The sequence below is a fragment of the Podarcis raffonei genome, chromosome 8 (assembly GCF_027172205.1).
Source record: "Podarcis raffonei isolate rPodRaf1 chromosome 8, rPodRaf1.pri, whole genome shotgun sequence".
Classification (NCBI taxonomy): Eukaryota; Metazoa; Chordata; class Lepidosauria; order Squamata; family Lacertidae; genus Podarcis; species Podarcis raffonei.
The window spans coordinates 18,803,325-18,827,557 of record NC_070609.1 but is presented as its reverse complement, the minus strand read 5'-3'; the positions used below and the strand labels follow the sequence as shown (position 1 = coordinate 18,827,557).

The 24,233-nt window shown below is 44.3% G+C and overlaps 1 protein-coding gene across 1 annotated transcript in view; it reads right to left on the bottom strand.

Annotated features, from left to right (window-relative positions):
• Nucleotides 1–452: 452 nt before the first annotated feature.
• LOC128419231 (alpha-tectorin-like) overlaps nucleotides 453–24,233 on the bottom strand; it is a gene marked incomplete at its 5' end in the record, with an annotated part of 41,954 nt that continues 18,173 nt past the window's right edge. The window contains 10 exon segments of the mRNA XM_053399659.1: nucleotides 453–566; nucleotides 1,741–1,980; nucleotides 7,802–8,400; nucleotides 9,912–10,177; nucleotides 11,373–11,659; nucleotides 13,210–13,602; nucleotides 14,975–15,174; nucleotides 16,583–17,147; nucleotides 19,620–20,218; nucleotides 21,460–22,018. Coding sequence (XP_053255634.1) covers nucleotides 453–566; nucleotides 1,741–1,980; nucleotides 7,802–8,400; nucleotides 9,912–10,177; nucleotides 11,373–11,659; nucleotides 13,210–13,602; nucleotides 14,975–15,174; nucleotides 16,583–17,147; nucleotides 19,620–20,218; nucleotides 21,460–22,018 — 3,822 coding nt within the window.

Sequence of the window (24,233 nt, the reverse complement as noted above, 5' to 3'; positions counted from 1 at the left end):
TTGTTGTTGTTGAAGCTTCCTAGACTTCCTCCCGAAGAGTTCTACAATTCCTTCAACATCAAACTTAGCTGGTACCATGCTTGCACAGCAGTTGAAAAGCAAAAAAATATTTGCAGCCTTATTTAAGGCTGAAGCCACCATTAATCTGTGCTGAAGCAATGTTTCTATACCTGCTCCAGCTTGAGCTCCCCCTATGGAGCTGTCCATCTTGAACACATCCCAGTCCAGTCACCAGGAGCAGAACACCTGGAGGCATGGCTAAGGGTAGGCAGATGACTACCGGGAGTTTTAAAAGCATTCTGACACCACACTAAATGGGAATATTTCAGGATGGAAGCAAGGGGAAACAGCACTTTTCCTAGTCCAGAGATCTGCTGCTCATTCTATAGCAATAAAACACTTGCTTTAAGTTTCTCCTCCATCCTAACGCCTTTCGTCTCTCCCTCGCCCCATCACTCTCTGCATGCCCCAAATGGAGCTTCTGTTCCACGCGAACTGGGGACCTGAACCAGAATGTTCCTGGACAGAGAATACAAGACTTTGGTGTAGGTCTCCGCTTGTAATGCCTGGATGGCACAGGAGATAAAGGCCCACCTTGCTTGTAAAACATTTTCCCATTATTGTTTTGCCTTTAGAAGGTCCTTCTGAGGACAAACACAATGAAGCCTGCACGTTGCACTTTGGAATTAGAAAATTAAAAAGCCCTGTCTCAGAAAACGTGTTTTCCAGGCCTTCTGCTTTGATACTCTGTAGGGACTGAAATGTGAAAATTAAATAAAACTGTCTGACGGCTTGCTTTTAGCCCAAAAGGCTTGCTTGGGTTGGGAAGACAAAAAGAAATTCTATTCTCTGATATAGCCAAATGTTACAGAAATACTCAGTGCTTTTTTAGCTTTTCAGAAAGTGGCCAAGTCAGATTTCAGTGTCAAAGAACAATATCAGGCCATGCTGCATATATGCACTCTGTGCTAAAATAATTAAAATTCTGCCCCCCCCCAAATGTGACTATTATGAGCTTGTAGATGGAACCAGCATATAATTTCCCCCTATTTTGCACAAATCATCCTGCATTTTAAAATTATTTTGCCTAATTTATTTATGGTTCAGCTAGTCACGGCAAAAGCCATACACATTTCTAAACACTATCCTTTGACCCCCTAGATCTGTTACTTAGCAATTTCCTCTGCTGTGATTTCAGTATCACCCACAGACTTTGAAAGCACCCCTTTCTCTGCCATGAGCTCTAGGAGCTTCCTTTAAAGAAGAATACCGGTAATAATAAAAAGAATAGGAAGCTGAGTCTATGCTGAATCCTGTGCCCAATGGAGCCCACACATTCCCTGCAATCCTGCAGAAAAATTAGAGTCTTGTACCCTAAATATATTTTTCTCTAGTGAAAAATTGCCTACCACATCCAGCAATCTCTCTCCATGGCTGAATGTTGATGCCTCGAGCTTGGCACTGCTGGGAATAACTCTGCAGCAACTCGCAAAGAGTCTTGCGGCTGCTTGTGCTTGCGCACATGTCCCTCACACAGTTTTCCAAGTGGAGCCGAGCATCTTCTGGGCTGTTACAGTGCTTAAACGGCCCATTCACATCGCTTATAATTCCACAGCGGTCCTTCGATCTGAACCTGGCTACTTCAGTCTCACTGCACGCAGACAGAGCCCCAACTGCTCTGCAGTAGAACGGAGAGCTTGCATGCATCCAGCTGTTTCCAAACGCATGAGCATTCTTTACCAGAGTACCATTGGGGGTCCTGAAGTCATCAAGGCGGTTCCCATTGAAATCTCCACCGAGGCCACAAAGGGAGCCAGAATAAGTCTCAGGAAGAGAAACAGACACGTAGAAAACCCAGTCATAGGAGAAAGAGAGGCCAAAATCAGTCTCAACGATGACGAAGCGGCCAGAGACACTGCAATAGGCGTTGAGTTTCCCTGATGCGAGGGTGACAGGCAGGTTCATCAGGTACCCATTTACCTAGGACAAAAATGGAGATGCGAACATTCTGTGACATGTGTATGTCCGGTCAAGGGTTTACGCTTGCCAGCAATGCATTTGTTATTTATTTATTAACAACATTTAAAAAGGTTGCCGCGCAACAGGAATTCTCTGGGCAGTTCTCAATTTCTTTAAAAAAAGGTACAACCAAACCATAAAAATACAAATAGCGCATTAAATTAGGTGGCAGGGAAACAGAGCCTTCCAGATTAGCCTTGTTGAATGAAGCTGGTACCCTGGACAATCGTGAATAGGCATGAAGTCTTTTTATAGTTTATCAGTGACAAAGCCTGCATTTTATGCCAACTTGCGCTTTAAGCAGTTTTCGTTTTCAAGCTTGAATTTTTATGTCAATATCATAGTGCCCATACCATAATACTGTTATACGAATCTTTGGTGTGACCACATTGGGAATTCTGTTTACAGTTCTGGTTGCCTCAGCTCAGAAAGGATATTGAAGGGTTGGGAAAGGTTCAGAAGCAGGCAACCAAAATGGTCAAGGGGGCGAAGAGACTCTCCTGTGAGGAAAGGCTGCAGTATTTGAGACTTCCCAGTTTAGAGAAAAAGCTTGTTAGAGGTAGCATGACAGAAGTTTCTGAAATTGTATACAGTCATACCTTGGTTGTTGAACGCCTTGGTACTGGGATGTTTTGGCTCCCGAACGCCGCAAACCTGGAAGTGAGTGTTTTTTGGAAGCCAAACGTCTGATGTGGCTTCTGCGGCTTCCAATTGAGTGCAGGAAGCTCCTGCAGCCAATCGGAAGCCGCGCCTTGGTTTTCGAACTGTTCCAGGAGTCGAACGGACTCCCAGAACGGATTAAGTTCCACAACCAAGGCATAGCTGTATATTATGTAGACGGCAGATGGGTACCAAAGAGCTTTGGAAATTGGAGACTCTTTCGTGGAAATTTTCAGGGATATCCCTAAACTTATCTTGGATGTCAGGGCTCATTACAGAGATCTGGTGGATCTATTGAAAAGAAATAATATTCCTTTCAGATGGGAATTCCCTCAAGGTGTATCCTTTAAATTTAAAGGAAGGAAAATAAGAATAAGGACTGTGGAGGATAAAGACAAATTTCTGAATGAACAAGGGGAGAATCTGCAGAAGGGAGTGATTGGAGAGGAGCCAATCGGCCCAGAAGGAATTCTGGATATAGCAAATTTATCATATGGACTGGCTGAACCAGGGAAAGACATACCACTGACAGAAGAAGAAGAAGAACTCGGGGCAGTAGGAGGGAAGAACAAGTAATTCACCATGGCTCTGCAACTTCTAAGTTGGAATTGTAATGGGATCAATTCCCCTCGAAAGAGGAAAAGTGTTTTTCATATATTAAGAAAAGAACAATTGCATTTGATTTGTTTACAGGAAACACATGTAATGAGGTCACACAGGAAGTTGCTTATTCATAAGAGATTGGGACAAGAATTTATTTCATCTGACAAGGTTAAAAAAAGAGGAGTTGTGATATATGCAAAGGAGAAACTTTTACCGAAACAAATTTTTAAAGATGAACAAGGAAGATATTTGGCTATTGAAATTCAACTTCAAGGAGAAAAATTTTTGATTGTAGGGGTGTATGCACCGAATGAGGGGAAATCTGAATTCTTTAAGAAGTTGCATGGGGTTCTCTTGGACTATATGGATTATAATATAATCTTAATGGGAGATATGAATGGAGTTGTTTCTACAAATATGGACAAGGCACAAAGACAGGTAATCACCAAAGATGGGAGATTACCAAAGACTTTTTTTGAACTGACTGACAACATGGACCTGATTGACATTTGGAGAACTAAGAACCCCCTAGAGAGAGAGGGAACTTTTTTCTCTGAAGCAAAAATGACCTGGACTAGAATCGACCAAATTTGGATTACTAGAGGAATGGCACCAAAGATAAAGAAGGTCGAAATCTGCCCTAAAACTTGCTCCGACCACAATGCTGTAAAGATGGAGATGAAGCAAATAACACCCGGTTCCTTCAGATGGAGGATGAATGACACCCTATTTAGAGATGAAGAAGTATACAAAAAGGCCCAAAAAACTTTGAGATAAATTTTGAAATAAATTTGACTACTAATGTGGAAAAAAGAGTAATTTGGGATGCCAGTAAAGCCGTGATGAGAGGGTTTCTGATTCAACAGAATGCAATAAAGAAGAGAAGTCGAAATGAGAAAAAGGACAAAATTCTGGAGAAAATAAAAGAAGGAGAGAAAAAACTGAGAGCAAAGCCAAAGTCACAGGAGATTCTGAAAGAAATAAAGCTACTTCAGGTACAATACATGGAATTGATGAATCCGGAAATAGAATGGAAAATTAAACAAATGAGACAGAAGACATTTGAATCAGCAAACAAATGTGGGGAACTATTAGCATGGCAACTGAAAAAAAGACAAAAACTAAATACAATTACAAATCTGGAAGTGGAAGGAAAAGATATACATAATCCAATTGAGATTAGAAACTGCTTCCAGAAGTATTTTAAACAACTATATGCACAAGGGCCACAGAACGAAATGGACATAGACCGATTTTTGAAGATAAATGGATTACAAAAAATTTCACAAGAAAGTAAACTTATGTTGAACTGTAAAATAACCGACCAGGAGATAGAAGGTGCCATTCTAAGTATGCAAGTGGGCAAGTCTCCAGGACCGGATGGGTTGTCTTCCTGCTATTACAGACTTTTGAAAGAGTGGCTATTGCAACCATTGAAGGAAGTTTGTAATGAAATTTTGGAGGGGAAAAGGGCACCAGAATCGTGGAAAGAGGCCTACATTACACTAATACCAAAAACAGAGACTGAAAAGACTCAACTTAGGAACTACCGTCCCATATCCCTATTAAATGTGGATTACAAAATCTTTGCTGACATTTTAGCTAAGAGACTCAAAAAAGTACTGATTGAGGGGATTCATAAGGACCAGGCGGGCTTTCTTCCGGGTAGACATCTTTCGGATAATCTAAGGAATATAATTGACATTTTGGAGAAGCTAGAAGTGAACATAAACACTAAGGCAGTTTTGATATTTGTGGACGTGGAGAAAGCCTTTGACAACATTTCTTGGAGCTTTATGAAAAAGAACCTACAGGGTATGGGGGTAGGCCATGGTTTTGAGAATGGTATTGGTGCAATATATTCAGAACAAACGGCTAAACTGATTGTAAATAATGTGGTTACAGAACAGTTCAAGATTGAAAAAGGGACACGACAGGGATGCCCAATTTCCCCTCTGCTTTTCATCTCGGTCCTGGAGGTTTTGCTGAACATGATTAGAAGGGACCGGATGGTTAAAGGTATACAGGTCGGAGCCAAACAGTTTAAATTAAGAGCGTTTGCAGATGATCTAGTTTTGACACTACAGGAGCCAGAATCTAGTACTAAAAGAGTTTTAGAATTAATTCAAGAATTTGGTCAGGTTGCAGGATTCAAATTGAATAAGTTAAAAACTAAAGTTCTTGAGAAAAACCTAACACCGATAGAGAGAGAAAAGTTCCAGAATGAAACAGGCCTGACTGTGGTTAAGAAAGTGAAATATTTGGGGATTAATATGACAGCTAAAAATGGGAATTTGTTTAAAGACAATTATGAAAAATGTTGGGCTGAAGTGAAAAAAGATTTAGAAATTTGGTCGAATTTGAAGCTTTCCTTGTTGGGTCGAATTGCAGCTATAAAGATGAATGTATTGCCTAAAATGTTGTTTTTGTTTCAAACTTTGCAAATTTTGGACAAAATGGATTGTTTCAAGAAGTGGCAGAAAGACATTTCTAAATTTGTCTGGCAGGGCAAGAAGCCTAGAATAAAATTTAAGATATTAACTGATGTAAAGGAAAGAGGTGGATTTGCCCTGCCAGACTTCAAACTTTACTATGAATCAGCAGCATTTTGCTGGTTGAAAGATTGGCTGCTTCTTGAGAACACAGACATTTTGGATCTTGAAGGTTTTAACAATGTTTTTGGGTGGCATGCATATTTGTGGTACGACAAGGTGAAAGCACACAAAGCTTTTAAAAATCATATTGTCAGGAGAGCACTGTTTAATGTTTGGACTAGATATAAAGATCTATTGGAAAATAAAACTCCAAGGTGGTTGTCACCAATGGAGGCTAAGGCTCAGAGAAAACTTAACATGGAGGCCAAATGGCCAAAATACTGGGAAATTTTGGAACAAGTAGGGGACAGACTGAAATTGCAGAGTTTTGAGAAACTGAAAGATAAAGTACGAGATTGGCTGCATTATTATCAAATAATGGAGGTTTACAATACAGACAAGAAAGTTGGTTTCCAGGTGGAAAAATCTAAATTGGAAACAGAATTGTTAGAATCCAAAACTAAGACTTTGTCAAAAATGTATAACTTGCTGCTGAAATGGAATACTCAGGATGAGACGGTTAAATCTGTAATGATTAAATGGGCACAAGACGTTGGACATAATATCATGTTTGCTGACTGGGAACAGTTGTGGACCACCGGGATTAAATTTACGGCATGTAATGCCTTAAGAGAGAATATTATGAAAATGATATACAGGTGGTACATGACCCCAGTCAAGCTTGCAAAAATCTATCATTTGCCCGACAACAAATGTTGGAAATGTAAGGAAAATGAAGGTACATTCTTTCACCTTTGGTGGACGTGTCCCAGGATTAAGGCTTTCTGGGAAATGATATATAATGAATTGAAAAAGGTATTTAAATATACTTTCTTGAAGAAACCAGAGGCCTTTCTCTTGGGTATGTCTGGCCAAGTGGTGCCAAAGAAGGACAGAACTTTCTTTATGTATGCTACAACAGCAGCAAGAATACTTATCGCAAAGTATTGGAAGACGCAAGATCTACCCACTCTGGAAGAATGGCAGATGAAACTGATTGACTGTATGGGACTGGCAGAAATGACGAGCAGAATCCGTGACCAGGGAGAAGAGTCGGCTGAAGAAGATTGGAAAAAATTTAAGGACTATTTACAGAAATACTGTAAAATTAAGGAAAGTTAAATGGTGTTGGATTGAAATTGAGTGGTTTCTAGCTGTAATGATACAAAGGAACATAGATGGGGGGGAAAGGGTTTGAAAAATAAGGTAATGTTATAAGCTGTAATGCTTTAAATGAAGGATTTGCTGAACAAATAACCTTAATTGGGATACAAGGAGGAGAAGTATGAGGAGGTCTGAGAAATTTGTTATTTTAAAGTATGATGTATGAACTTTATGTCTTTTTAAATGTTTTTGTTTGTTCTGTTTTTGTTTGTTTAAAAAATTGGAAAATCTAATAAATATTCTTTAAAAAAAAAGAAGGCAGATGGAAATAAGTTCTTCTTTCTCTCATAACACTAGAATTTGTAGGCATCCAATGAATGCTGAAAGATTTGGTGCAGACCCAAACTGATAGCCATCACATTATCTTTTCAAAGCAAATCCCAAAACTTTATCTATGTGCCTTGTGAAGAATATAGTGGTACCTCGGGTTAAGAACTTAATTCGTTCTGGAGGTCCGTTCTTAATCTGAAACTGTTCTTAACCTGAAGCACCACTTTAGCTAATGGGGCCTCCCGCTGCTGCCGCACGATTTCTGTTCTCATCCTGAAGCAAAGTTCTTAACCCGAGGTACTATTTCTGGGTTAGCAGAGTCTGTAACCTGAAGCGTCTGTAACCTGAAGCGTCTGTAACCCGAGGTACCACTGTACTTACTTTTTGTCTGTCTTGAATGTCCCAGGTTATAGTATGATGAGCCCTTTGCATCCTACATTTGGGGCAGAAAGGGACCCAGAGAAGCAAGGGATAACACAGCAAAGCCATACCTGTATTTTGTCTTCCTGTCCTGCTTCTATAATAATTTGCTCGCCATAGATATCGAGCTCCAACTGCTTCACTGTCGTCATCGCAAGGGAAGCCTTGTGTGTATTCAGCACTTTGATCGTGAAACCCAGAAGCTTTCCTGGGGGGCCACAGTAGGTAGTCAGGGTGTATTTGCAGGCGCCTCGGAAACCATAAACGTGATTATCATATGTGATGTAGCGAGAATGGCTGTATATCCACATGGTGCCGTTTTTCATGGGGTAACAGCCCCGTTTTTCATCCACAACTCTGCATATTTCCAGAGGTCCACAGGCATGTTCCTGGCACTCCATGTGGCGCGCAGGCTGCTTGCAGGAACATCTCTTGCTGCAAGTGTCCGTCAGGATCACTTCCTCTCCCAGCTGGTAATAGCGGCCATCCAGCATGCAGCCACACATCCTCCTGGGCACGCACACCCCGGAGTGAAGAACATAGCCTTCTCGGCAGAAGCAGCCTGCCACACAGGGCTTTGTGCAACTGGGGGGTGCATTGAGGTTGGTGCAAGTGGCTGGGCAGGCCGGGCCACAGAAGTCATAATACTGGTTGAACGGACAGGTAAAACCTGTGGGGGAGAAAAACGTGAAATGCTTTGGAAGCCGTTCATGCTCAGACTTAGCATATCAAGGCAAAGTCCTGGTAAGGTCTTTGTTTTTTTGCATTTGTATCAGTAAAACATTTTGGTGCACAGATCATCATGGTTTCTACAGGAGGCAAAGGTAAATTAAGTTTGAGAGGTTAGCCATAAGACATTGCCTGAATTTGCCTAATCTGGTGCCTAATCCAGATGTTTGGGAGCGCAAATTCCACCAGCCCCAGTCAGCATGGCCAATAGTCAGTGATGATGGGAGTTGTAGTCCCAAAGATATTGTGGGCTGATCTTAATTATGAGACTCTCAGCAGCTTTGACAGAGATGTCAAGAATATTACATTGATATGCATATTGCATGCATGTTAGGGGCATATTATTGTCCTATAAACACACAGCTATTAGTAATGATTATTCTACCCCTCTTTTCTATTTAGTGCACACACAGAATGGTTGAATTTCTATGTAGGAGAGAACCTGCTTGGGGTCCTTATGACTCAAAGCAGCAGCACCAGGAACAACCTAGAAACCATCTTGTATTGTCTACAGGAGGATAGACAATGGGGTGCTCTCCAGATGTGGGCTCTCCTTCCTTGGAGGTTTTTAAGCACAGGTTGGATGGCCACCTGTCATGGATGTTTTAGCTGAGATTCCTGCACAGCAGAGGACTGGACTAGGGGACCCTGGGGGTCCCTTCCAACTCTATGTTTCTATGTTGTTGGACTACAACTCCCTGTTGGGATACTGCCGGGGAGACGGGGACATCAGGCAGGCCCCCAGCTGGCTCCGGACAATCACCGGTCTCCCGTGGAACAGTCAGTCAGTCAGCGAAACGGGCCTCAGATACGATTAGAGACCTGTGCACGCTCTGTCAGCAGAGTGTGTAAATCACCTCACAGTGAAGAGGCGGACAGAGAGATGTGCAAGCAAAAATGTACAGCATTTATTCAACATAGTTCAGGAACAAAGAAAAACATGTCTGCATGCCTTCGTGTCCAGCAAAACAGCAGTATAGCAAAAGCAACATTCAACGGAAGTTCCCAGCAGACCGTGCTGGACGTAAACAGGCATGTGATGCACAACAGTCATGCCTGAATCTTTTAAGGTGGAATGGAGCTATATCCTAACACTCCCATCACCACCAACCACTGGTGATGCTAGCTGGGGCTGATAGGAGCTGGAGTCCAACGACATCTAGATGGAACCACATAGGCTATCCTGCTGCTTAGTGACAATTGTATGGTGACTGGCAGGATTTTAGACAGAAAGCTTTCCCAGCTCCAGCTGGAGGAGTTGGGGCTTTCTGCATGCGGAACATATGCTCCACAATGACTGAGCCTTCCCCCAGCAAAAACCGATGGCAGTCTTGAACCAGAGGTTCTTGCAAGGGGTCCAGGCATCTTACTGGGGAAGTTCTCAGGCAGAAGCAGTTATTGGTCTAATGTGCAAGCACTTCAACATAAGAGCAAATACCCCTTTTTGCTTACTGCATCCAATCTCCCAACGCCAGTTTGTCACCTTCACACCAATAATGGTGCACATCTCATCATAGGCTTCAATAGCTCCACATAGCATGCGGTTGGCCTGTCCGTACTGGCAGAGGTCATAAACACAGGACTCATAATAAGGGTCAGGGCTTCTGTGCCAATGGCACTCGGAGAAGGGCCCAGGATCGCTGATCAGGATAGCACACTTCCGCTCAAACACATGTTGTTTGGGGCATGGATGAAGACGCCCAGTGTCGTTCTGACACCTAAAAGAATCATGGGAAGAACAAGGCTAGATGCAGGCACATCAAAGAAGCGTTTCAGTCTACAGCGTTGTAAATTTAAACAGGGAAAACAGGTAGAGAAAAACGGGACTCCACGTCGCCATCTGGTGGCACAATGTTATATCGCATATACAATGCATATAAATCACTTTTTCTTTACCAGACTAGCTGATGCACACACATTTCCCCTTCATTTTTGGAGGGGGGAAAGTGCGTCCTATAGGGCGAAAAATACGGTATGTTACACTGTATATCCATGTGAAACAATCAGGAAAACCAGTTAAACTAATCTCATCATTTAAAATGATCACAAATCACAATCATATCAGAAAGTTCTTCTGAACAAAAATTTGCTTGCCCTTGGTAAATATGATGGATAATCTGAAAATATTTAAAATTCACCCTCTTGCCAAATTCTGCCGTTTCACATTTTGAATAATCCACATTATAATGTGATTTTGAAAAACAAGCAGCAAAACAAATCAGAATTTAACATTTAATAACTTCAAATCTGATCAGATGTATTGGGTGTTTTTTTAAAAAAAGGAAATCATAAAATAGGAAATGTCATAAGCGGCCTACTTGTCAAATGCAAAATGTATGTCATCCCCTAAATACTATCAAATATCAAAACATCCTCTGGTGGCCATTGGGGCATGAAGGAACCACAACTGGGAGCTGGATGGTAGCTCACCAGAGTGTTTCTCGTTCTTCTCTCTTCTCCTTAGGGGAAGATAATACATCAACAGCCTCTCTAGCGGCAATTGGAGAGAGAGAGAGAGGACTGCCTTGTGAGAGAACTGCTTTTCTTCCAACACCTCTGCTGATAAGGTTGGGCAGTTGTGCTTCCCTAAGAAAGGGTTTCATGCAAGACTGGCTCAAGATTTTTTGCTGCCTGAGGCAAAAAATAAAATTAAAAAATGGCTCCCCCACAATTCCATGTACAGAATCTCAGTGGACTAGTGGTTGAATCTTACTTAAACACACAGCATCTGAGGCCAGCAGGCTATTTTACAAGGTGTAGGGCAGGTTGTGTGACACACCACGGCATCTGCTGTCTAAGCTGGCTAATTCAACTCTGCCTTATGGCAGGACCAGCCCTGTTTGCATGGAATATAGGTCACAGGAGAACAGAGCAGGTTCCATTTTAGCTCTGGGGGAAAGAGAATACTCCTACCACTTGGGGCTGGTGCTTGATATCCAGGCATTCCCAAACTCTGCATCACTCAGATCTTTCTCTCCACTGAGCAGGACTTTATCATCAGTGGCATCACCGTTGAAATTTCCACATATTCCACACAGCTGATGTTGATACTCTGGGCCCACACGGATGAACAAACTGCTGGCCCCATTGAACTGGATCTCCAAGTTGGCTTTCGTTCTTACGACCACCATGTGCCTCAGTCTGAAGATCAGAGCAATGGATCCAACATGGGCTGGCAACTGGGTCCTTCTGCCATTAACCTGTATATTAAAAGGGGCAGGGGAAGAAAAGCAGTTTCTGTAATACTAGCTTTGTTTTTCATGAAGGGTAAACCAGGGCAGTAAATAAAGAGTTAACTTGTGATATATCAGTGGTTCAGTGCTCATTTCTTCTCTTTCCAAAATAGATTTTATCTAGAACAATTGCAAATGCAGTAATAAATAGTCCACTTGAGATATACCAGTGGTTCAGTGCTCAGACGTTGGTCTGGTAATCCGACATTTCATTGCTAAAGAGCTTAGTCATCAAGCTTTGTAGTAAATAATATACAAGAAAAGACAGTAAACGACTTAAAGCAGGGATATATCTGTTTCCATCCGTGCGTTTCCATCGGGAGGAGCATAGAAAGAGGACAAAGTCCTTCAGTTTGTTTAACCTCCTGTTTAATAGAATTTCCAAAATCTTTTTTGGAAAGAGAAGAAATGAGCACTGAACCACTGATATATCACAAGAGAACTCTTTATTTACTGTGTTTGCTATTGTTTAAGATAAAACCTATTTGGGAAAGAACCTACTTCTGCCATTTTTATGGATGCTTATTGCTTGTTTACAGATAGTTGCCTTGTGTCAATATTATCTCGTGTCGATTGCAGTAGTCATTGTATCTCCACCCTGTTCATTGTTTTCTTGCCTGGTAACCAGCCATGTTCAACAGAGGGTAGCTCAGTAGGCACTGCCACACCAACCTGGGTCTGCCGTCAGCCACCCCCCCAGCTGCCTACCTTACTTACAAGAAGACAATGCCAGCCAACCACCTCTGCTTTGGTCTCAGTTTTGCTCCGGCAGCACAGCAGAAAGGAGGGCGGGGGCCAAACTAGCATTAGTTGGTGTGACGTTAACATATGAGAGTGTTGGAGGTGAAATAGTTAAACAGGTTACCCAATCGGAACCCGGGGGGTGGAGTCAGAGGGACTATAAAACCAGCTCTGGGAGGGGTGGAGGGGAGAGTTTGTTGGGAGTTGGGTGGTTGGTTGGAGTGGGAGTGAATTGGGATAGAGTCTGTGGGGAGGTTGAGTTAGTGCAGCGAAATAAGCTGAGTCAGGAGCAGTTAGGGGCTAGGAAGACAAGCAAATATCAGAGAGGTGGTTTAGTGAGTGAGAGCAGGTAGCGGAAGTTATAGGTCTGGATAGGCACCCCATGCATGTAATTGACCAATACTGTTTATGAAACCACACGCTTGTTAAACTGCAATAAATAAACAAAAGTTTATGTTTCAATTTAAACCTGACTGGACTCAGTATTGTAGCAGGTAGGGCCTGGGTGGTGGCAGCGAGAAATAAAGTGGTGGCACAGGGATCAATAGACGGTGAAACGTCCAGGGACCCTGTGTGATCGCCACAGTTGGTTCCCCCTATCTTTCGTTCTAACTCTGCCTACCATTGTCCGGCCACCCTACCAGTCGCAATGGGCCCCAGCCGCCCCTGGCCACACACCCTCCAGTTCCAAATCCAACACCAGGTCCATGGCCCTGCCGACTAAATCAGCGCAAGCTCGCAGGCCTGATAACAGTGAGCATCCCGCCTCAACTCACATGGGCAGCTTTGCCTCGCTCTAGGACGATGTGGAAACTCGAGTGGCTGGTGAGGAGCCAGATTTCTACTCTGTAAACAAAGGATACGCTGGGTTTCCAGAAATGCCTGTTGGCAGCCATAACCCGGAAGGAAAAATCCAGGGAAGAGTTGCAAGTGTAAGAGACCTCGTAGTCACAGCTGCCCTGGAAGTGCACCACCGCACCGTCAAAGGTGAAGTAGTGAGGGTCTCCCGTCACAACGCAGGTGGTCAGGAAACTCCGGCAGCCCCACTGTCCGTCCCTCAGGGCGCACTGCTGGCCCCGGTTGCATTTAGCTGCGAAACAACGGAAATTGCCCTGGGGGTCACAGATGCATTTTTTAGCACAGCCGGGCAGCCAGATATGGCCTCTAACCTGCATGAGGAAGACAAAGGGAAATGGCCATCATATAGTATAACTCTTTCAATACACCCACAGCTGGCCCAAGACATTTTCCTGCCTTAGGCAAAGGTGGCAAGGTAATAATTTGGGCAATATTAGGAAGTGGCCTTAAAGCAGAAGAGACTTATTTAGCAGCCCTCTACGATCTCAGGCCCAGGTGTTGCTCACAACCTGCTGCCTGGTCCCTTTCATGCGGAAAGCAAGGGCTCCACTCCTGATCTATAACCCCTCCCAAATTACACACTATTCAGGAAGCTTTTATTGTTTTATGTTTTGCTGTGTTCCTTTATATTTTGTTGGAAGTGGCTGCCCAGAATGGCTGGGGCAAACCAGTCGGATGGGTGAAGTACAACAGACAAACAAACATTATATTATAAGAATTTTAAGGTCTCAAATATAGAATAAATGTTCATAAATCCACATATCTAAATATATTAACCATGTGCCTGAAATAGTATGGGAGAGCAATCCTGGAGCCATTTTGACTCTCCCAATGACTTAAAATATTCCTCTGCAGTAAGGGAGGCAAATGGGGAAAGCCTTCCCATTGTCTTTTCGCTTGCAAATCCCGTCTTAAGGGCGTATTTGTGTATGAATAGGGTGAGCCTGTGACCTGGTTTCAGGAACTAAAGTATTAACCATCACAAAAGAATGGCCAGGCTGTCCAGGTAATGCAACCAGTGACCATTGTCAGGTATCCTGGCAGACAGGACTTCTGCTGTAGACCGCCTCCTTCTGTGAGGCATGTATGATGTTTTGGACAGGTGGTCTTGGGCTACAGGGTGGGCAATTTCAAAAGTCTATATAAGGGTTGGTCACCATTGTTCAGGGTTCCCCTCCCTCCTGTGTGTAGTGAGTGGGGACCCTGTTGAAACAGTTCCTTGAATAAAGATGAGGCTTGCTAGCCACTTTGCTTCTCAATATACTCTGGTTGGCCTCTGTTATTTTCTCCTACCGACAGGGAACCCACTTAAGGACTCTATACAGGCTCTGGAATACAGTGGTACCTTGGGTTACAGATTCTTCAGGTTACAGATGCTTCAGGTTACAGATTCTGCTAACCCAGAAATAGTACCTCGGGTTAAGAACTTTGCTTCAGGATGAGAACAGAAATTGCACGGCAGCGGCAGTGGGAGGCCCCATTAGCTAAAGTGGTACCTCAGGTTAAGAACGGTTTCAGGTTAAGAACGGACCTCCAGAATGAATTAAGTTCTTAACCCGAGGTACCACTGTACCCCAAAAGGGAAAGGGAGCAGTTTTAATAATAATAATAATAATAATAATAATAATAATAATAATAATAATAATAATAATGGGCTTTGACTGGACTGGACAACCAGCTCACTTTGTAGTGGCGCCCATCATGCTTGCAGCCACACTGCTCAGGCAAGACGCACTCATTGCCATTCCAATAGTAACCGTCGTCACAGAAGCACCCTTCGGAGCAAGCAGAGACAGAGACGTTCTGGAGCCAGGTCCCGAAGCACAACTGATGCGAAGGACTGCCACAGAGCTCGTAGTGACTGTGTTGTGGGCACTGGAGATCTAGGGGTAGAGAAGAAGAAAGCGCTTTTCCTGAAAATAATTTTCTGGCAAGTTTCGGATTTATCTTTTCTTTTTTGACCTCCTCCTGAACCGTTACAGAGGATTTCAGTCCTCCCCTACAGAGTGCTTGGCAAAATGGTTTCTGCACTCCTGACTTTAATGTTGGTTGCAGCTGTGGATCAACTAACATAGCAGATGGTTACAGGTTTGTAGCTGTGTTGGTCTGCCATAGTCGAAACAAAATAAAAAAATTCCTTCCAGTAGCACCTTAGAGACCAACTAAGTTTGTTATTGGTATGAGCTTTGCAGAATGGTGTGTGGATAAGCCCACTGCTAATGCACTATTTGTGCATCAGTAACATTTTGCAACACAACAGCAACAACCACAACCAGTCTGGAGCAGCCCAGAGTTTTGTTCAACATTAAATAAACCAAATTTTAACAAAAGACAGTTTTCAGAGATAAGGTGTTGGAGAATTTCAGCTCCCTCTCCAAGGATATCAGTCCCCATTACACACCCATTTTGTCACCCACAAAAACCATGGAGAAATTTGGGAGACCATTTTTGCTCAGCCCCAAGGTGGTACTCAATTAAGTTTTATTCAGAGCCATTGAAATCAATGTACCTAACTTAGTCGTGTTCATTAATTTCAACGGATCTCCTCTGAGTAAAGTTTACTTCAATACCATACTGAGTTTATAAAATTCTGCGATCTCCACCCCACTGAGAAGCAAATGCCTTTTTAAAATTACAGCAGCCTTTTGGGGGGGAGCTATTATTATTACATAATTTTTTCACCACAAGAAAAGGAGGAGAATAAATAAAATAAATTGTGAGGCCGGTGAAACAGAAAGCAATTCTCTCTCTCTCTCTCTCTCTCTCTCTCTCTCTCTCTCCTTGTGGGCATGTTTTCCCCTAAATACGAAAGTTTAATGTTAATTATAACCATTTTCTTCTTATGTCCATATGGTGCAATTGTTGTGCGTGTAAGTAGGGAAGGGGAAGGAATTCAGCTTGAATTTCAGTGAGAATCTACCTAATTTGCACGTTCTGCTATCTTTCAAATTTTGCACTTTTCTGCAGCTCCCATCTGTGTACAAAAAAATCCTTCTTTTAATGGAAAGTGTGCGTTAAGATGCATATAGTAGTGAAAATAACATATAAAGTGCAGTATATAAGTTGCTTTGCAAAAATGGGAAATCAGGTAAAATACAGCACAAAAAATGTGTATACTGGGGGGAAGTGTGCAATTACATTTTTACAGGTTTTCATGAGCATTTTTAAAATCACAAACCGTTGCAAAAATGTGGAGAACTGAACTTAAGACTGGGAAAAATGAGAAATGATGAGAAACCAACACGGACAGATTTCTCTGCTTCAAGTGTAACACAGCTCCAAGATACGTACTGCAGAAAGTATCGTTCCTCCAAGCTGAGATGCTCAGGTTTTCCCTCTGGCAGGCTGCAGCATACTTCTGAATGGACTGGCACAGGACCCTTCTGTCGCCTGGGGAGGCACAGAGGTCAAATATACAATCAGACAGATAGGGCTCAGGGCTAATTTCAGACCGACAAGGAGCAAAGGGCCCAGTGGGGTTCTGGATGATCCAACATCCACATTTTGCCTGGAGGATCTGTTCCTGCTCCAGGCACTGAGGGTAGGGGTCAGCAGAGCCACCGTCACAGCCCGGCACAGTCTCAGATTTCCAACCCGCAGCAAAGTAGGAGACATTCTTCCCCAAGGAGCCGTCTTGCATCATAAAGTCATCAGCGGCAGCTCCATTGAAGTTCCCACAAAGCCCGCAGGTGTGGCCCATGTATTCGGCAGGGATGGTGACAAAAAGGCTGTGGGCCAGGTCAAAGCTCACTGCCAGGCCAAACTTCGCTCTCAGTGTTGTGTACACTCCATGCCGATAAATGACAGCTTCTCCTTGATTAACGTCGGCTGGAAGGTTTGCAGTTATCCCATCAATCTGATTGAAACAAGCAAAAAGTCAGAGACTGGTTAATCTGAAGGGTCATCAAGGAACTGGTACGCTTCTCTTCCGCAACAAGGCTTCTGGTGGTGAAGTTACTTTGGCCCTTAAGAAACCATTCCTTTTCTCCTTACTTCAGAACAAAGTTCAGGAGTTGAGTGTAGAATTTTCAATGTGCGAATTTGACGCAAATTGGTGCCCCCATTTTTAGTGATGCATTTCATGTGGGGCTTAAGTGGCCGATCTAAGGACAACTCCAAAACAATAATTGTCTTGGAATCTTTACTAATCTGGCCTTGGTGAGATCGGGTAGCTTACCTGCACATCAAGAGACTCATTGATGTGACTTTGCCTTGACTAGGCTTGGTTCCAGGGTCTCTTGCACTCTCATTGACTAGTTTCCTGTTTCATTGAGGTCTCTCCTTGACTTCTGCATCAGCCTCATACCTGCTTTGCTCTGACTCTGCATCTTAGCTCCTGTTGCAAAATAATCCTTGCCTAACTATGAGCCAACCTGATTGCCCCCTCAGTACATTCTTTCCCAACCTGGAGCCCTCCAGCTTTTTTTGAGTACAGCTCCCATCAGCCCCAGCCAGGATGGCCGATGGCTAGAAATGATAGAATTTGCAGCCCAAGACATCTAGAGGGCACCAGGTTAGGGATGCCTGCCTTAAATTTTCACATGATAACAGAAATCACTAGGTTAAAGCTGACTGAAATTCCAGAGGTAGCATTATTATCAATTTATGTTGGGATGGAAGCTTCGCAGGCTATGAAAGACTTGCTCACAAAATTATTGACAGCTGCACGAATTATTATAGCTAGGAAGTGGAAGGGGCAAGCAGAATATAAAGTGGAAGAATAGTGTGGGATATACCGTATTTTTCGCACCATAGGGCGCACCGGACCATAGGGCGCACCCAGTTTTTAGGGGGGGGGAATCAAGAAGGAAAAAAAATTCCCCTCCCAGCCCCAAAGAGCAGCGTACAGGCTGCGCACAACCTCTCCCTGCCAGAGGGGTTGCGCGCAGCTATGGCACAAGCCAAGGCAGCGAGCAGGATGGATCCCCCTCGCTGTTTTGGCTTCCCCTTTAGCCCCGTGCAGCCTCTCCTTGCCAGGAGACACTGCGCAGGGCTTTCCTGGCTTTACTGGGAGGTGGGAGAAGGGACTGATGCGGCTAGTCAGTCCCTTCTCCCTCCTGTGGAAAAGCCCGCAAGAGCGCACGGAGCTTGTTTGCAGCTCTTGGGGGCTTTTCCCGCCTGCCTCCCCCCTGCATTCGCTCCATAGGACGCACACACATTTTCCCTTGTTTTTTAGGAGGGGAAAAGTGTGTCCTATGGTGTGAAAAATACGGTAGCTATTAATGATAAATAAACATGTGCCATTAAGGTAAGATGGGGAATATGCTGGAGAAATGATTTTGAGAAGATATGGAGGGTGTTTGTAGAATTTGTACTGTTAAAATAGAAAGGGGTCAAACCATCGCAAGAGGTGTTGAAATTTTGGGAGGTTGGATAGTTACAATGGAATGGTCTCGGTGGTGGGGTGCACATTTTTATTCTTATTCATGTGGGATTATTACTTTGTCAAAAAATAAATAAATAAATTCATATGCCCGTGGCTATGTCAGTTCTCTTCTGGCATTGCCCTGCTCCTTCTTCATCTTTAAAATCCCTCCCCATGCCCCATTTCTCTGAATTTTGTATCTGCATCTCATCTCGCTACCAATCATAGCCCTGACCAGATTCTTCACAAGAGCACGATGAACCTTACCTCCACAGTATGGTGTACGTGTGGGCAATCAGTGCACCACATGTGGCCCTCTTAACATGGCCTCCTGGGTGGTTCCTCTGCTACCACTATCTTTACCCATTTTGGGGGCTGCTCTGCCACAGTATGAGCCATGGAACTTCAGCCACTGCAGGTGATGCTGCAAATATGCCACCAAGACTGCTTCCTAATGGGGCTGGCTGCACCCCCATTGTATTCTTCTCCACCACAGCACAGAGAGTGTAACTGGAAAAAGCTGGCTGTCACCAATGCAGCCCCTGCTTTCAAAGGGGATTCTCTCACTCTGCCAAGGTGGGGGCGGGCACTGGCAGAGTAAGAGGAGTGGGGGCGGAGTGCACCGCCCCTGGCAGCATGATCCCGGTGGGGTGCCATCACAGCTGCCCCCCTGCCCATGCTGGGCGCCATGCCCTCACAGGGATCATGCCACGCCCACAGAACGTGCGTCACGCCCCTGTGGGCAGCGCGCCATGCCTCCGGGATGCGCACTAACCCTGCCCCTGCGTGCTCTCCACCCCCCCTGCCAGAGCATGAAGCTCCACCACTAGGGGTGGGTCTTCTCCCCCCCCCCGCCCCCTACATGGCAGGGAAAGCTCCTTAGTGCAGCTCCACCCTTGCCAATGCTGTAGGAGCAAAAAGGCTGCTCGCCCCCACTTCAGAGCTTTCCCCCATGCTCTTTACCTTGACGGTTCCCCGGCGTCTGTTCTGCAAGTGTATTTGATGGGTGCCCACTTGCACAAACACCTCTGAGGTCACAGACAAAGATCTGTTGTGCAGCTTCTTGTTCTTAACCTCTACCCTGAAGAAGGGTAAAGATGTGTTTGCCGCACACAGCTCTGCAAATATGTACTTGCAAGTGTCCCAGAAGTCATAATGCCGGCCATCAAATGTCGTGTAGTGGAGATGCCCTGAAGCCCAACAAGTGCCACCCAACAGCTTGTGGCAACCATAAACGCCTTTGTGAATGCCACAGAACTCTCCAGGACCACAGGATGAGAGGGTGCACATGACGGCATGGGTGGTGCTATCGCAGCGGCAAAAGCTACTGCAGTTTTCTCCTTGCCAGAAGGTTTCCTCAGTCAGGTAGTATCTTCCACCGTGAGTGCAGCCACACTGCTGGCGAGGCACACACTCGGTGCCACTCAGCACAAAGCCAGGGTTACACGGACACCCTTCAACACACCCAGTCCGGCAACGAGAGGGCACAGCTGGGTGGGCGCAAGAAGCAGGACAGGAAGGTCCACAGAGTTCATAGTGGCTGTTGGCAGGGCAGCGCAACTCTGAAACAAGCACAAACGAAAAGATATTGAGAATGCAAAAGTGCAGCTCCTTCAACACTGTAGAGGAGACGGACTTCCGGGAAGGAGCTGAGCAGGTCGGTCGCAGCTTTCAGAGCTCCTCAAAAGTTGTAATTAAGTCGTGCATAATTGTGACAGAGTTATCTGTTGTTCTTATCTCCACAGACAGAGAACAAGCATTTACTCCTAGATGCTTGCTGTCGAGGAAATAGAGAAATCCTATCAGAAAGATGCATGAACCAGGAGTGAGGAGAAATTACAGCATTCGCCCAAGCACTGCTTATGATAAAAAGGTAAAGGACCCCTGGCAGTTGAGTCCAGTCGCAGACGACTCTGGGGTTGCGGTGCTCATCTCGCTTTACAGGCCGAGGGAGCTGGTGTTTGTCCACAGACAGCTTTCCGGGTCATGTGGCCAGCATGGCTAAGCTGCTTCTGGTGCAATGGAACACCGAAACCAGAGTGGCGCATGGAAACACCATTTACCTTCTCGTCGGAGTGGTACCTATTTATCTACTTGCACATTTATCTACTTGCTTTTAAACTGCTAGGTTGGCAGGAGCTGGGACTGAATAACAGGAGCTCACCCCATCGCGGGGATTCAAACCGCCAACCTTCTGATCGGCAAGCCCAAGAGGCTCAGTGGTTTAGACCACAGCGTCACCCGCGTCCCTACTGCTTATGATACTGGAAATTAATCTCCAGGGAAAAGGCCAGCTGCACCTCCTATCTTTAATTACCTTTGAAACTATTATAAACTACTAAAGTAATTAAAGAAACTATTCTGCTATCAGTAAATAGGTCAAAATTGTAGAGGAGTTGGTTGCAATGGACATCTGGCAGATGCAACTTTTTAATTTTATTTTTAAAAAGGATTGCAGAGCAGACTTCAGTGGCAAACTTTGTTTCGGTGCTGTGGCTTTAGCAGGCACTGATGCTGTTTCTACCAGCCTTAATTTCTCAGTCCCAACCTCACACCCCCCCCTTTATAGGATTGTTGTAAGGGTGAGTGAGAAAATATGTTCAAAATTCTCTGAATACACTAAAGCAGTGATTCTCAAACTTTTTTTTCTCCCTCTGTAAACCAGTTGAAAAAATTGTTGGGGGTCCCAATGGATCACTTAATAAGCTTTTCTTTCTCGTTCTAGAAATCATGGCATAACTGCTCTAAAACACTGTGGCCAGTATTGCTATTGCAGTTCACATGCCAGTCGTCAGTCCCTTACCACACCCAGTGATCTCCCTCCAGGGCTGAATGGTGTCTCCGTGAATTTGGCACTGCTGGGCGTATGTGCCCAGGACCTCACACAAATTGCTGCCGTTCGTGACACACATGTCCTTCACGCAGCTCTCAAAGTGGACCTGAGCCACATCATGGTCACTGCAGAGTCTAAATGGCCCATCTGGATCACGAATGATTCCGCAGGACCTCACAGAGGAGTACCGGTCTAGCAGGTCTTCATCACAGTGTGGTGGAAACCCAACAACTGTGCAGTGGAAAGGTGAGCTGGCCTCCTTCCAGCTATTGCTAAAAGCGGCAGCATCCGAGAGCACAGTGCCATCGGGGCTTTTGAAGTCGTCACTCTGGTTCCCATTGAAGTCTCCACTGAGGCCGCAGAGCAATCCAGAATAGGACGGGGGGACAGAAAATGACACATAGTAGGACCAGTCGTAAGAGACAAAGAGGCCAAAATCGGTCTGGATGATGGCAGAGAAGCCACTATAGTAGCCATAGATCTTCCCGTTTCCAAAGTCGAAAGGCAGCTGAAGGAGGATGCCGTTTAGCTAAATGGAAAGAAAGGCAGGGAGATGTCTTTCTCAAACCATTATGGCTGCATTCACAATGAGTGACAGGCCCAAATCCCACCCCCATTTAAGCAGCCTTTATAACAGCCTTTCCCAACTCGGTGCCCTCCATATGTTGATGGACTCCAGCTCCCATCATCCCTGACCATTGGCGTTCAGCAACACGGTCCAGCCACAAGTTCACCCATCACAAGTTCTGGGTGGGGCATGTGGTTTCAGACCACTTCATGGTATTTATAAAATGGGAGAAGTATGGAGCTAAGTAGAGAAGAGGCAGAACAAAATGTTTAACAATACTATAGCACACAGGAGAAACACAACTCGGCCTAGATGGTTAAAGGCCATAGCTTCTCCATCTATACATACTTCACATGCAAAAGGTTCCAGTTCAATCCCTGGCATCTCTGAGTAGGGTTGACGTCCCAGAGAGCGTCTGCTTGTCACTACAGACCATCCTTCCCAACTCTGATGATCGTCAATCTTTTCGGAAGCCTTCCACCATCCATTACTTTTTTGGTAATGGCAGTAGCTCAGTGTTAGAAGATGCAGAGGACCTCAGGTTCCATCCCCACCATCTCTACCTAAGGCAGGTAGGGACTCCCTACCTGAAACCCTGGAGAGGCACTGCCAATCAGCATGCACGATACTGAGCCAGGTGGAATAGCAGTCTGACTCATTAAAAGCAGCTTCCAATGTTCCTAGAGGGGAATGGCTCTGTTGCAGCCCAGTCCTTTTCCTCCCATTTCCCAAACAAGTATAGTAGAGGCGCATGTGATTTGTCTATCAAGGCACTTTTAAAGCTGGTGCAGCATACATTTATCAAGCCGAATTTTCGTTGGACATAGCCAAGCCTACTTTAATGAGCAAACCACTTTATTGATTTCAATAATAATAAAAAATTACTGATGTGGCTTTCTCTACCCACATTTCTGTCAGATAGATTATACCGCATATTAGTGGTTGGACCACAGAGTGCTCTCAGGGGATTACTAAATAGCAACCACCGCAACCAATTTAACCCAGAGTTACATTCCTTCCATCACTTAACAAAAGGGTGCAGCACACTCACTTTACATATTAAGCAAGCCAGTAAGTTATTACGGACTGAATAAGCCATAGAGGAAGCCCTCACACTGGAAGCCCAAGGCGCATCCCACTAGAGAACTCTTGAACTATGAGCTCCACATTACAGTCATACCTTGGAAGTTGAACAGAATCCGTTCTGGAAGTCTGTTAGACTTCCAAAACATTCAGAAACCAATGTGTGGCTTCTGATTGGCTTCAGGAAGCTCCTACAGCCAATCGGAAGCTGTGGAAGCACCATCGGACGCTCAGCTTCTAAAAATAGTTCGCAAACACTCACTTCTAGGTTTGCAGCGTTCAGGAGCCAAAACGTTCAAGAACTAAGCTGTTCGAAAACCAAGGTATGGTTGTGTATATATATATTTTCTGATTAATAAGCAAGTAAACGTTTCAGTTGTGGATGTAATACCTTCTGAAGGTTTTACTATCGCACCGTTTCTCACTGCCAAACCTTGGCATCTTCAGAATTTGCTGGTTTAGTACATCCTAGCAAAGCTACAATAAAAAGCTAGTTCCAGGTGCTTCCCCCCCTCCAAAAAAATATTTATGGGTGCTCTCATTTTCCTACTCATATTGAAATACTGCCCCTCAATGAGGCCAAACTTAGATTCACACAATGTTTAGGGGTATGCAAACCCCTGCATTCCCCCCCAGAAAAAAAGCACTGATTAGATCCAAAGTAAGACTAGTAAGTAAGATATTGTACCAGCCAAATAAGCGCCACTGGCTTAAGTTGCAATATGAATTCAAAAGTATAGGTGACAACCATTTGTAGCAAAGGGTAATTCATGTGCAGGAGGAAAGTTCTATGTGTGCATCGCCTGCTGATTCGGGAACCACACTTGCAGGAGACCCAGGACGGACACCAGCCCTTGGACTGCACAATATTTGTATAGAAAGGCAGTGGCTAATTCAGAAAGATGCTGGAGGTGTAATGCTGAAACCAACGTATCCTTTTTTAAATGGCTCATTTTATTTATATGTTGTAAAAAAAAGGTAGGTTAAATGACTTTTACTTATAATCTTAATGTGCATTTTGTTTTCTGTAAACTGCTTATAAGAATACGGACAGTGAAAATCCAGAGAGAAAAATTGTTGAGTTTTTTGTTTT